Below are 15,111 nucleotides of genomic sequence, written 5' to 3'. Positions count from 1 at the left end.
CTTGGTTGGCAAAGCGCTAAATTTCTCCTTCATAAATCTGGTAAAAGGTGGTATGAGGAAATAAGTAATGAAGTCACAGTTTTTAGTAACAAGAAGAGTTTTCACATTGGTACGAACTAGTAATATCCAACGTCACAGAGACACAGCTGCCGATATTAAAACTCAATTCTGTGCTAACCACCTCATTAAAATCAAGATAAGACCAGAAGGTGTTTAAAAAAGTCCATAGATTGTTTAATACAACATACCATATTCTCAACAATTCAACATCAACAAAATTTTGTTAATTAAAAAAAAAATCTGCATATTACCTTTATTGCACAGAACAATTTAAATGTATTTTCCATAGATTTCTTTTTTAGTATCTTTTTTTGTAAAAAGTTGGCTCCGACTACATGGTCAATATAGTCCAGGGTCAAAATTTAAAAAAAATGAATAACGGAAAGAAAAAACAGAATCCCGGGATCACTCGGGGCCATAAAAGGCTAGGTACAGTAGCCACACTTTGAACGAAGAGAGCATTCATTATCAGCAAGAGGGAGAACCATGAGCCATATCCAGTGTTTTTTTTTTTCCTTTATGCAAAACGGATTACACCAAAGCTGCTTCAGATTGCTCCTCGGATGAAAACATCTGCGTCCATCCAACCATCTGTATGTCAGTCCATACTTCCAGGCCATGGCTGTGTCATTGTCTGTAATGTCATCCATCGTAAATGACTTAGCCTCTATCCTCACACACGTTTGCAAAGTCCAGCAGTCCACAGTGTGTACTTGTAAAGGTAAGGCCGTAACATCAGGTTTCATATGCAGGACCAACTGGGAGCATGATATGCGGCAGTTCTTTTTCCCCTGACAAACAATACACATTTCATGGGGAGTAGCAAACCTGTAAATGATCCTGGTGGGTAATATTTCGATGGCTTTAATGAGGGGGGGGGGGGCGCATTAGTAAATCACTGATTTCATCAAACAAACAAGAAAAATAACCCACGATGAAAGAAATATTCTACAGCTTGAGGAGCACATTGTGTCCAATAACGTGAGCACCCCAACTTTTATTCCTCACAATCATGTTGAGCATAAAATAATACCGTTACATAATCGTTTTTTTAAAATGCAATTTCAAAGGTCAGGGATAAGCTTTTATAGTGTCAATGTACCAACGCCAACCAAACAGTTTGATGGCTGAACTGTATGACAGATGTTGCATCTATTCTTGTTACAAAGCATCATATCTACAACATCTCACAATTCTTTCTGTAACACACTCTCAATCCATGAGTGAGCACTGTCCGGGTTGCATCTGAAAGTTGGAGGATGAGTGACACTGATCAGATACAGGGCTCAAAAGGCTATATGACAGCATTTCCTCAATGTTAAATTCCTACATTAAGAGACACGCTTAATAACTGGATTCTCCTCTACTTTTCATAACTAAAACATGTCACATTAACCTTTCTAAAAATGTAATTATTCTTACATACTTTTCGATTTTTATAGTGCTGTATGGAGAATTGGTATTGATAGTAAAAGGTGAGTTGATGCGTCCCTATATCACTGAATCTACACATTTTCAGAGCACTTTTTTGTACATCATTCAGTTTTTCAGGTCACATGATGACAAGTGTCAGAAGCATCATGCAAGCCAAAATTCTGGGGGGGTGGCACAATTAAAGAGGGCCTATGGACATTTAAATAAATAAAATAAATTAAAGACTTTAGGATTGGACAATTTCACTAAATATGAGAGCTCTGTCATTCACTTACAGGATAAATATTTATATGTATAATATGAATATTTAGATTTAGATTACCGTGACAATTTATCCTGCTGTTATTCGGTTTCATTAAAAATATACTTTGACACTAGCTTCTACATTGTTGCTAGTTTTTTGAAAACGAGCTAAATCTTGTCCACTTCACACACCTCCTGCAATGCGAACCTATAGACTGAGGACAATGCTAATGTCTTGACGTTTTTCTTAAGAATGACAAGATTTTCCTCCATATCTTGACCTTGAGATATCACATGGAATACAGTGTTTTGCTAATGGTGGCCACAAGCTTGAGACAACTCTCTTTCCAATGCTAAATTTCACAATTCATGACTAGCTAGTAGGGCAGAGGGCTGAACAACCATTTCGAGGGATGGCTATTAACTACTTGCAAAGCAAACAATGCAAGACCTCTCAAATGCAATCAAGTGTGAATAACTAATTGTATTTGTTATGCAAATTTGAAAAAAAGTTTTATGCTAAACTAAGCACAACAGCAAAGTACCATTAACCTGAAGCCTATGTCTTCTCAAACACTGTTGAGCAACAGACCGTTGTGTGTAAGCAGGAAAAACCCAATAACATAGGAAAACAGAGCATGTGACTTTTTGGGGTATAATCTATTTTATGATGATATATTTAAAAAATAACAGCAATTAAATATTGAGATATAAAGAAAATGGTGAAGTATGTGCCCCCCAGTTTAAAAGGGCATGACGCGTGTGACAAATTCATTCACTGTACTTTTTGGGTTAACAAGATGGTTACAGTTACAGTTTACATCATGACAGTTTTGTATTTCCCATAATTATTATTGTGTCATTCTAACTCCTGTATTTCTACAAATTGCTGGGGAATATAATTTCAACAGAGTTTATCAGGTACTGCGACAAAGATATACGTTTGTTGGATCACAGAACAATCATCACTGTAAGAAAGAAATGAACCATATGTAGCACATAGCATTCACAATTGAAACACTAATGTATTGTAATGATGTAATGCATCCAAGTTGTATAAATGTGCTCTTCAACCCATACACATCTCTTTCATGACTTGACATCTAACCTTTGAAACAAAAAAACAAACTCTAAATTAAAAATACAGACAAAAACAGTGATGGCCAAAATATGATCTGCCCCTTGCATTCTGGCTGTTTAAAGTCTTTTTCTTTTCTGATATATTTTTTCCCAGTAAAAATCCACAGAAATATGAACCGCTTTTGACAAATCTTCCTTTCAACCAGTGCCCCCACAGGCCGTGTAGAATTCACCAATGCCCTGTAGCACTGGGTGAGCTTTTATTCCCTCTCACTTGTGAAAGTCAGGAACTGACCACCTCTGTAGTCCTTTAGTTAGGAAAAACATATTACTCTGTGTTGACAGACCAGGATCCACAGGTTTGCAAGAGAGGAAAGAAAATGTCTTCTGTTCCATTTGTCTTATCTTTAAGTTCAAATTAGTAAATTCCACACCTCCGTTAAATCATTTTCATGTTGAACTTGCGAGGAGCATCCACTGTGCTGCTGCTCATGCCAGCGTCTGATTTCCGTGGCACGTACTCGATCTCAATATTGTGTTTAGTGTTGCCTTTTCCTCTGCTCCAAAGAAAGAGCAGTACCAGGCAAAACAAGACAACACCAAGAAAAGAGATGAAGCCCATTGTGGTTGCAATGATCAACGTCTTTATATCAAATGGGAATGGGACATTGGCTCTTGTGCCATTAGCACCTGTTTCCGTGGGCTGGTTGGAGATGAAGGCAAACGTCTTATTGGGCTGGTGTGGCCAGTCAGGCGAGTAGCTATGAATATGCAGGTGAGAAAGGGAGGTGTCGTTTCCGCCTGCGTTGCTAGCTATACACACATATGTACCATTGTCTTGAATCTGGGCATAGCGCACCTCAAGGGTACCATCTGGCAGCACAGAGAGCCTTCCAATTGTCTTGGTGGTGATGAACTTTTTCTGCGGGGATAGCCACATTATCACTGGAGCAGGATCTCCATCTGCTTGACAAGCAAAATGAACAATGGCTCCCTCGTCAACAAATTTCTGCTGGGGCTTGCGATCTCTAATCCTTGATTTGCGACATGTGAAGTAGTTAGGCTGCAGAACATCTGGGAAGTCTTTGAATTCTTTGCCTTGGACAAACTCAGGAGAGGCACAGGTGGGCTGTTGCCTGTTGAAGTTCAGTCTCCAACGTCGTCTAAAAACCCATAACAGTCGGCAGTCACAGGCCAGGGGATTATCATACAAGGCAAGGGTTTCCAGGTTGCCAACTGAATGAAAAGCAGACTCCTCTAAGGTGCTAAGAGAGTTCCCAGACACGTTTAGAATCTTCAGGTAGTTTAGACCACGGAAAGAGTAGGGCTCAATCATTGCCAGTCTGCCTCCCACCAGGTGAAACTCCTGCAGACGCAGAAGATCATGGAGCTTATTCCCCTCAATGGTATGGATAGGGTTATATGAAAGATTCAGAAAGCGCAAATAAACCAGGTGACGCAGGGCCACATAAGGAATTGTGGTCAGGTTGGCATTTGCAATAGTCAGGGAAGTGAGATTTAATCCATACAAGCAGTTAGGGGTCATGGTATCCAAATATGGCCAGTTGGCGATTTCCAGCACTTTCAGCCGATAGAGCCTTTTAAAGGAGTAATCCCGTATCACATTGATATTGAGGTGACGCAGCCTGAGAGTGATCAAACTGTGGAGGTGAGTAAACGCCTCTGTGGGCACAGAGGACAAGTTGCACTTCTCAAGACTCAAGTGCTCAAGGCTACTTAGGCCATGAAAAGCCCGGTGGGAGATGAAAACCAGATCGTTATCACCTACCTCTAAAGATCGTAGGTTGTACAAATCCTGGAACATATAGTCCAACAGGATGACGATTTTGTTCTCACTTATGTCCAGCTGTGTGAGATTGCTTAGGCCTGTGAAGACACCAAGCTGGATCAGCTTAAGCTTGTTGCTACGCAGCCCTAATGTCCGCAAGCCGTAAAGGTTGTTGAACGCTCCAGGTTCAATAGTGGAAATCGTGTTTTCACTGAGCTCCAGGTGTTCGAGGTTGGCAAAGTTGACAAACTCATCTGGGTTAATGGTTCTAATGCGGTTCTTGCTGAGATCCAGCAGTCTTGTTTCTGCAGGAATGCCCTCAGGAACTGTCATGAGCTTCTTGCGGTGGCACATCACAGACCGCTCTTGAACATTGCACTCACAGCGGGATGGACAGCCTGTGGTGGAGCCAGACAGCACTGTGCCCAGCATCAGGATCAGAATGGGCTGCCAGCAAGCCACCAGGTAGCTGTGCCCAGTTGCTTCCCTGGCCACCATCTTATCGGTTACCTGGTGAGACACAAACACAAAGCAAAACTTTGAGAAGATTAAATCACACTACACAACTCTGACACTGAACATTTTGACTACCCAGTCCAAAAGTCTGTTGTGATTTTCAGGCAAGGGAATAACTCACTGCAGATAGCAAAACATTCATATCCATCAGCTGAAACATGGAAAATAGAAGAATATTCAAGTGAGACATTATGGCCTTCAGATCACAGAGCTATGGGCTGATGTTCAAATCAGCAATTTTGTGCTTAATTCAGCAATTTCTCATGACATGTGGTGGGCCTGATGGACAGCAGTATGAAATGACAGCAATGTGAACTCACACTTTCCTTTGGCCATCGTGTCTATTTTCTGCAAGTTGCTTCAGCAATAATAAGTGCTAAAAGGATGGCATTCTCATGTGACACAGTTCCTAACAGAACAGAGAATAGGATTCCTGCTGCAAAATTTATGCCACAGACACAAGCTGAATGGAGATGGGTGGCTACAAGGAATAAGGTGTGTGTTTTGCATAATTGAGAGTGCTGACAGTTCTGAATTCTGCATTGTTCACTTTGTGCACAAAGCTTCAAAAGGGATTTCAAATACAAGTTGCTGCTGTGGATGTTCAGCATTCTATCAGACCTATTTATGATGTAGAAGAAGAGGTAATGAACCTAGCTAGAAAATCACAGGCCAAATGCTTCTAGTAAATTACATATATCTGGTACTGCACCCTCATTTTGTCTGCTGTGGAATGCTGAACACTATTTTCACTGCACACCTTGCAGACGATCAATCAGTCAATGCTATCACCCTGATATGAAGTGAAGGGGCACAGCTTCAAGAGGAATTAACAGCATTTTTCAGATAGTAATCCAATTCATGCTGTGTCACAGACACATCTGCTGAGAACATCTGTGGTTTGCTCTGTCTTTTTTCGCCCATGCTCTTTTCTTTGTGCTTCCAGTCTGAATTTTGTGTGCGGGCAAGAAAAACAGTGGGGGGTGGAGCAGCAGGAGCAGGAGGATGCAATCAAAGACGGATGATGGCAAGTGTGATGTATGTGCTCTGGCTGACGCTTGGCTCATGCAATCTTTTATGATAAAATATAGACCACACACCACCAGGGAATTGGATAGAGGGATAAATACAGGCGTTAAGAGCAAAAAATTTTTAATTTATTTAATAGCAAATACCATCTGTTAGTGTGCCTCCTCCCTTAGAGCTGACAGTGCAATTAACAGCTGAGTTGATCAAAACAGAGGTTCCAGTTGTATGCAAAAATGGAACCAGTTAAATTATAGCATGAAAATTAACATGGGGAATTAACATTCTTAATGGTATGATTTCAAATAGTGGATTCTGAATATTATTAGTATAAGCTGTCCAATAGTTAAAGGCCAAACAGCCAACTATTCCAATGAGTCCAACCAGCTACTTTATTGCATTGGACCTATTAAATCTATTTAACTCTGATAAAATAGTTATAAATACTTATTAATGAGTAGCTAATTACTACAGTCTTATTCAAAACAATGTGTGCGTGGTAATAGAGAAACGTGCCTGTTTGTATCAGTCAAGCCCGACATGGACTATAGCACATACTCCACCTTTTGAGAGTGGAGCCATCTAAAATAAATTGGACACCCTAAAACACTAAGTGCTGTCAAGTACCATGTGTAAGTGAAATGTAATATATATAGTTAAAATGTTCTGGAAGACTTTAGTATGTTTTGCCATTGACTAATTGTGCAAACTTATAGTTTAAAATACATATGATGTAAGCAATTTGCAATACTGCAGAGTTTATGATTAAGTATATACATTTCATACATAATGGACATTTTTGGTCATCCTGTCATTGAGTCATTTTCTCTGGCTTTGTGTGTAACAAAGGGAATTTTTCATTCTTGAATAATACCTAATTTATAGCAGTAGTATATCAATAGAGAAGAAAAGGGATGTTAAAAAATGCAACAATTGCCATTATTATGGTACACCCTGACACAGTGATGGTCTCAATAAATAAATTAAATAATCAATAAAAAAGTAAGGTTTTATAAACTATTTACAGATCATTTGAGCGAAAACATTTATCCTTTAAAACAAGGCACTACATTTTAAATTTGGTAGGAAAAGTCATTAAAATATGCAATAATTAAGAATTTGCCTGAGGACATTGAATTTGGGCTTTTAAGGCCAAAATGTTTGTGTTGTGTGGGAGGATGTGTGAGTCTGCAGGAGGTTACTTTTCCTCACTGCCTGGTTCCTATGTATCGTCCTGGAAAGCCCTGAGGAAGTATTTAATTAGCACTAAAAGGACTTTATTTCCACTGAAGCAAATGGGGGTTGGATTTTTATTTACAGACATGATGGCTTGCGAGAAAGAAATCCCTCATATCTAATTCAGGCTCTATTTAAGACATGTCTCTTGGGAAATCCTGTCTGTGTGATGGCTGTTGTCATACTACATAGCATTTTGCCAGTGATATGGAGTTTCATCTCTTGCTTTAAATTTTTCTTTGAGGTTGAATGTGAAATACATGGCATTTCTTCCTGATTCACATAAGGTTTTTGAAGGATATTGCACGTCTTTGTGCTTCAGCTCATTTCAAACACCTTATTACATGCGGCAGATTGAGACTGTAGGGAAGGAGGAGGAATCTGATTATAGATTGATTATAGGGTGACATGTCACTGCCATTGTGGTCCCCACTAATACATCTCCCTCCCTGGACCACTAGTCAGCTGGACATCATCATAGATGGACTCATCTAAAAAGGAGGCTTTATGAGTGAGATTAACTTCACTCAATTTCATTTTATTCCCTTTAAGGTCAGAGTTCAGATTGGGGAATTGATGATACCATCTGTAATCAAGGGAAACGTAGTGATTTCAAAACAGGCAGAGATGATGGTGTGTCGGAGATCAGAGACCTGCACTGCAGCCTGCTGTGCTCCTTGTTGCCTCCAGCTATACTTTATCATTCTTATTCCGTAACCCACATTGATCAAGTCGGTGCTGAGCGCTGTGAGATGGAGTAGTGTGGGGCTTTGTGTGGCATACTAAGACACCTGAGAAGGAGTGGCCTTATCACAAGCTCCATCACATCTGTCACCGTCTATCATGTGGCTATCACATATTGGATATCAGTCTATGAGATGTTATTGTCCAGCTTTATTACCAGTGACACTGAAACCCAATCAGGAAAACAATCAAATCACAATCCCTCGTTGGTAAAGCTCCATAACTGCAGCAGGTCACAGACACCAGTCAAGACATCTCAATGAGTCCACACAGGGTGAAAATGTCCACAAGAACACTGCACTTCATCAAACTATTTTAAAGAGCATTTTAAAGATTTTTTAAAGGAAGTTTTCTCCCTCAAATTGTGTTCCCATGTTTTGTTCATGACAGAGCAGCTCAGACATTTAATACACATGACTTAGGCAGCAAATGTGCAGAGAGATGAGCAAAGACAGGGACACATTGAGATGAAGAATGCCATTCATGGGTAAACATTCGCAGCTCTGTTTTGTTAATGATCTGGTGTTATCATTCCCTCACAGACATGTAGTCTGATTGCAGTTCCTCATTCCAATCAGTACTCTAGTGAGCTCCCAGAGAATTACATTAATTGAGGTGAAATGAGAGGGGGCGTGCTTCTGAAAGGAATAAATGTGGTTGAGGCTAAGTAAGACAACGGTGCTCAATAAATGAGGACCCGCTGGTCCAAGACCAGTAATAACTAGATCGGTGAATGGTGAGATTAACGCCTTTATGATAGGATCCATTGGGATCCCGAAGATGTTGCTTCGCTCTCGGAAATGGATGTAGCCCTTTGCTGCTTTTACAATAGAGTGGCATCATGGCAGTCACTTCATGTAAAATCATAATTAAATGAACGACAAGTAAGATTTTTACTTTCCCTTTGTACAGAATAACAATGTGAGGGTTCGTCTGTCACACCTTCAGCTCTTGCCCAACTGTTGTCATCAAATCAAGTTAATTGGAAAGTGTAAATTGCAAGTAGTTCTGTTTTGTGAGGGTTTATTTGTTCTAGAAAGATTACAATACGTTTGATTAACCTTCTTTAAGACATTGTCTGTGCATTAAACAGGTTGAATGCACCCACTTGTTATAAGTTATTGATTGCTTGGTGGAGCTTTCACATACAATACGCCATTGCTCCCCTAAACCTCCCTCCGTGCATCTGAATGAGTCTGTCTATCATCAAGTTCTCCACAAAAAGCACAGTTTACATAGGTGGGGAGGGGCATTGTTAAGACCTAACCATCGCCCAGTGCTTTAGTTTACCTGTCACAAGCCATCACTCCTGAGCCTTGTTAAATACCATGGTTAAACACCTGTAAGCTTCTGGGAAATCCTTGAGATGATGCTGACGTTATCTGTAGCACAAAGTGTTAAAATCCTTTAATGCCCATTCCTCTGTAAAACTGCTTAGTCAGCTGCTATGCTAATCCTAAATGGACAGACCCAGCTGCAGGAATTTATTTACTGTACTATATACATGACTTTGATAGTCTATCCTAGAAGAATTAGCAATTTACAGGTAAGCAGAGGTCCCTATCTCCAATTTAATCTTTCAGCAGATGTCACACATTTATAAGAAGCAGGGTTTCTTTTTTAATGGTATCCATTTTCTATCATTTGAAAATTAATTAGTTTAATATTATAATAATATTGGATAAACTGCTTCTTAAGATGCTTACTGATTCTGCTTTCTCTTATAAGTAGCAGCTTTGCCTTATTACACAGAACATGTACAGTATATTGACAGCCATACTTTGCCAAAATCCATCTTAACCAGGCGAGTCTGACCTTTAGCTCCCCAAGAAAGCTCACTTTCACACTGCTTTGGGGTCTCCGCGCTGAATTTTAAGAGTAAGGTTACCTTTGTGTCATTGAGAAGCTAAGCTGCCTGTCGGGATTGCTGGCCGTGGCCAGGCCAGTGAAATGGCAGGGCTTAAATGTAAGCCAACGCCCGACAGATGGGCGGCAAAGCCCTAATCCAGGCGAAGAAGCTGGTTGGTGCAACAAGGTGCAGAATTCCAACAGTGGCCAGCTGTTGTCTCGAGGAAACTCTGTCATGAATCCTGTCAACATGTTCCTCCTGAACTTCACCTCCAGGAGGGGTCATTTTGTGTCTCTTTGCGGGTGCTCAGCTTACTGATGTCGCAGGGCTACAAATTTAAATGTATTTAATAAGAGAATATCACATTTGGAGGGACTAGGACAGCATCACATACACACAGGGAGGTAAAATAGGAATTTCTATATTTAAATAAATGTGGTAGAGAAAAACATTCCTATGTTTATCCTTATTTTCCTCTGGTGTTCTCAGGTGTCTCTTACTAAAAAGAGGGTTATAATAGTAATTGAGCAAAGTTGAATAAAATCGCTAAAAAATAACCTACGGCTATTGTACTGGATATACTTCGTCAGCTTTAGCCATATGTTCCTAATAACCTGGAGACTGAGTTGATATAATGTACCTGTATTGAAATACCTGGCTTTAAGAGTTAAGCGTTAAGAGTTATACGAGAGTCTTACTGTTGGAGAGATACTGTTGGTTGAGAAGCCTTTGGACATCTGTATGGGCTACTGACCCTATGCTGTGACCTTATTGAGTCGTGTGGGTGAAAACAGTCAATAAAAAAAATTATTGTTGCAACAACAAGGTCAGTGTTGTTGAAACTCTGCAAGTTAGGTTTCATTATTCCCAAGCTCATCCAGGCTGGTTCCATGGATGTGGTTCTGTGTGAGAGAGGGAGTGTGCCTCCCTGTGTGATGTTCCATCATTATTAAGCTCATTAGCCCCGTCTCCCCAGCTCTGTTCGGAGAATCACCATTAATTTTTTGCTCCTGAGGAGATGTGTTTTCAAAGAGGAGCGGCCTCCAGAATGTCAGACTTTTATAAAGTGGATCCAGGACTCTGATCAGTGCTCGCTAATGAGAACCTGGATTTCTCTCAAAACATCCAAGTGATGAAAAGAAGCCAGCCAATAGTTGTGTTTAGAGGAAGAAAAAAAAAACAGTCCTTATTTTTCCATTAAAACTAAATTTGACTGATATCAAGTCCATGGTTTAGCAGTGTAAACTTTTCCACATATTATCAGCATCTGGCTTGATTAGATTTAAATTAAAAAAAAGCTACAGGAAAAAGAGAGTGCAGTATATTTTATTCAGTATATTTAAATGACTAATCTCTGTTGTCAAATATTTATCATGTTTTAGAGGCCTTTATCAAACTTCACAACCTTCACGTTCAAAGTTTGGATCAAATCTGATAAAAACCAGGGAAAAATAAAAAAATATAGGCTCTGTCAAATTATTCATCACCAATCAGATTCAACAAAAGAAAAGAAAACGTATAAAATGCCTCATGGAATACAGAAAGAACATGCAAAGACTTAAAGGTTCAGTGTGTAAGATTTAGTGGCATCTAGTCGTGACGTTGCATGTTGCAGCTGAATACCCCTCACCTCACCCTCCCCTTCCGAACATGAACAACCTTCTCTAAAGGTGTTTAGTTTGTCCAGTTTGGCGGCTTCCGTAGAGAGGAATTACTCCAGATGCAAATATAAAGTATTCACATAAAAAGGTCCATTCGAGGGTAAAGAAAACAACAATTTGTACAATTTAGATGAAACCTTTATATTCAATATCCAATAAATCCACTGCGGCTAAATCTTACACACTGAACCTTTAAAGTTTCAACCAATTACTCCAAACACACAGTGCTGGAAGTGGGGGGAAAAGCCTGACATATTTATTTTAACAGCCCAACTGAAGTGTTCGGGCACAAAGTGAGTAAACAGAACAGCTACACTGGGAAAGGTTGAGCTCCCCCAGAGAGAGGTGCTGGAATGGCAGTTTCCTTTTTTTCCCCCTTAAGGCTGAGAGGAAATGCTTCTCAGGCAACACACACACACACAAACACACACACACACGGAGTCAACGCTGTTATAAAATCTCTGTTTGTCTGTGCGTTTCTTTGTCCCATAATACTGTGTCCCTTACTCTGAGACTTGATCTTTTAGTTTGGGGACAACTTGCTGACGGAGCATTAAAGACTTGAGGCGATTATGTCACAGGCCACACGCAGCTGCACATTGACTCCTCTGCAAACACTACAGGAGATGCCAACCTTCAGTGCACCGCAGCACCACTGGCTGATACACTGGAAAAACACAGTGACAGCAAATGTGGGACAGACAATAATCGATCAAGGTCACACAAGGTTTTTATCTAATACTTGGATACTGAGCTTGGATTCATGTGTTGCTGTAATTAAATATGCGTGGGATGAACCTGGCCTGTTCTACTTTGCTTAGTTTGGAGGATAGAGAGGCCAGTACTAACAAGGCCCCAGGAGGTGCTTTTAGAAAGTCTGTTCCAAGCAATGGGCCAATTGAGAACTATCCTTTCTTCAGTCTGCAGTTCTTTTCATAGTATTTTATTAAAGTTTGAGATTATAATCTTTTTTTTACCAACCACACACACAGATTGTTCAAAATTTACAGAAGACTGTCAGGCCAGCCATGTTTAAGGTCTTGACCTCTGATACAGTATGATTCATGGATCCACAGAGGATAGTTTCACAAGACTGAAAAGCCATTAAAATCGAAAATATCACTTTCGTTCTGGATTCTTAAACTGGAAGAGTTGCTTTTTTTCAGTTTTCTGACATCCAAATGAAAAATATTTGCTTTTTGGATGGTTGGTGAGTTACTTTAAGATGTGACCATTGGCACTAATGGGCATTTTTGTCACATTTATTCGACTAAACAATGAACTGAAATATACTGAAGTCACGTTATTAAAATATTCACCTTCCGTAGCCCTGCTCTAATAAACAGTAAGCATTTATCCTGGAACTTAGTGGTGGAACTGATTCCAGTGTTCGTGCAGGGCTGTGTCTGAGCACCCTGAATGTGTGCACTGCTCACACAGATGATATTTACCAGTGAACTTCTGAAATGTGCTGTTTGCAAACAAAGTTCAGTTTCTGAAATCACCTTTGTAGTAAAGGTTAGTTCAAATCAATTTGCGGCTCTTGCTTTACTTTAGTCGATACGCATGTCTTTCTACAGAAACCTTACTGAAAATAGGCTCCAATATGTTTCTTTATATAAACTGTTCTACAGATTCAGGCTTTTAAAGTGTCAATTAGTTCATTCTTGTCTTGTGTTTTTTCATTTAAAAAAAATAAGGAACTCTTTCACTCTCTGGCATAAAGTAACACAAGCTTGTGATTATGAAGAAACACTGACGTCTCAACATTACTATTCTAATAAATTCACAGGCTATTGTGCAAAAAGCAAAGGAGCTTAGACCAATAAGCAGGTTCACCATTGCTGCTTTGTGGAGCAGCCATGAAAACATTTCACTTATGTAATAATTCATCTTTTCTCCATCTGCACGATGCAGCTTTTTTGGTGCACGATACCGAAACAGATTTTTATTGAAAAGCAGCTGCAAGAGAGTTGAATAACACTTTATTCAAAACAAACAGAGAACCTGTTTTATTTTGGATATTGCCATAGACAATGGAGTCCAAAATCTGTCCCATGAATGAGAAACGGTATACAGTGCATGTGGTATGTGTGGCATTAAAGACGGATATTCAGGATTTTTTTTCACAAGGCTGCAGAGCAGTTACATAAACAAACAAAGTGCCTGTCAGCGCAGCCAAACTAATTTAAATTAATCCACACTTTTGCTCTGAATTAATAATTCATGAGAGATGAGTTAATATTATGCAGCAAAATCAAGCTCTTACCTCTTCTCTTGCACATAAGTGATTGTCGAGACACAGTGTCAGATTTAATTTAAAAATGACAGTACTAGTCCTCGAGTAGTGCTATGGGAGAAGGATCTTTTTCCTTTTTTTTCGAAAGGTGGAGATGTTGAAATTGTAAAAATTCTGCTTGAGAACCCTACGGAATATTTCAGCAAATTGATTCAAGGGTGGATCAACTTTAACGAGGGGGGAGCCAGTGAACATATTACTCTTCTCACTCAATTTGTGAGTGAATATATTTTTCCCTGACAGGAAGTGAGTGAACTTGGCAGTTGCCCAGAGTGTGTATATGTGGTTGTGGTGTTTGTATTTGACCGCACTGTCATGCTGGCTTGCTGAAGAACCACTATATCAACTCCTCTGCATGCGCCTGTAGACTGTAGCTTCCGTAGCTGCGACTCCACCGCAATCTACACTGGTTCCACAATTAAGAGAGTCAATATGGAAATATGCCTACATTTCATTATAAATAATTTAGGCCATATCTTATCTGCTGCTAGGAAATGTGATGGGCCCAGTGTGCTGTGGCTCAAAGCCATATTGACTTTAATTGTGACTGGCAACTAAAGGCTTGCCTCTCAGTGTGGTGAAGAAAAAGTGTCTTAGCTGCTTAGCCGGCCCTGCAGCGCACAGTGAGGCCTTTATAGGAAAATGAGCTGTAATTAGTTGATGGAGAGGTGACCCTGATGCAGAAAATGCCACACTAATGCAATGAGAGCTCCCATCTGAGGATGTTGCTGTAAAACATACTCTGGTGGAGAGCAGCAAAAGTTACAGACAAAACATCAGTGAACGTGAACTCTAACAGTACAGGGATTGTTTTCATCATTGATTAGTGTGTCAAGTCTTTGTGTTTCAGAAATAATCACAGAGAAATATTTGTCTGATTGGACAAATGATAAAGATGCTGTTTGTCCATGTTTATACTGTTCAATGGGTAGAGGACAGGAAACACCCTCGGCAGGATGCAAAGCAAAAACCAAAACCAGTCATACTTTTAAAAGCCACTTCCAGCATCAAGACTTTGTATTAGACTTCAAATGATTAACTGGCTGCTTCAGTATTAGAAATAATGATGATAGTCAGTCGCAGATACAGTCTTCCGGTATCACTGCATGTGTTTCCTGATAAATAAGAAAGTGAACTACAGAAATGCCACAGATGCATTCAAGGTAGTTTAGGG

The 15,111-nt window shown here is 39.8% G+C and overlaps 1 protein-coding gene across 2 annotated transcripts in view; it reads right to left on the bottom strand.

Moving 5' to 3' along the window:
* Positions 1–210: 210 nt before the first annotated feature.
* Positions 211–15,111, bottom strand: part of lingo1a (leucine rich repeat and Ig domain containing 1a) — a 127,995-nt gene continuing 113,094 nt past the window's right edge. For both annotated transcript variants that reach the window (XM_069528591.1, XM_020078519.2), the window contains one exon: positions 211–5,116. In XM_069528591.1, coding sequence (XP_069384692.1) covers positions 3,257–5,104 — 1,848 coding nt within the window. In that variant the 5' untranslated portion in view covers positions 5,105–5,116 and the 3' untranslated portion in view covers positions 211–3,256. The remainder of the gene's footprint in view (positions 5,117–15,111) is intronic.

This window comes from Paralichthys olivaceus, chromosome 7 (genome assembly GCF_024713975.1).
Source record: "Paralichthys olivaceus isolate ysfri-2021 chromosome 7, ASM2471397v2, whole genome shotgun sequence".
Classification (NCBI taxonomy): domain Eukaryota; kingdom Metazoa; phylum Chordata; class Actinopteri; order Pleuronectiformes; family Paralichthyidae; genus Paralichthys; species Paralichthys olivaceus.
Note: the sequence above shows the minus strand (reverse complement) of the source record. Positions and strands in the feature narration are given on the sequence as shown.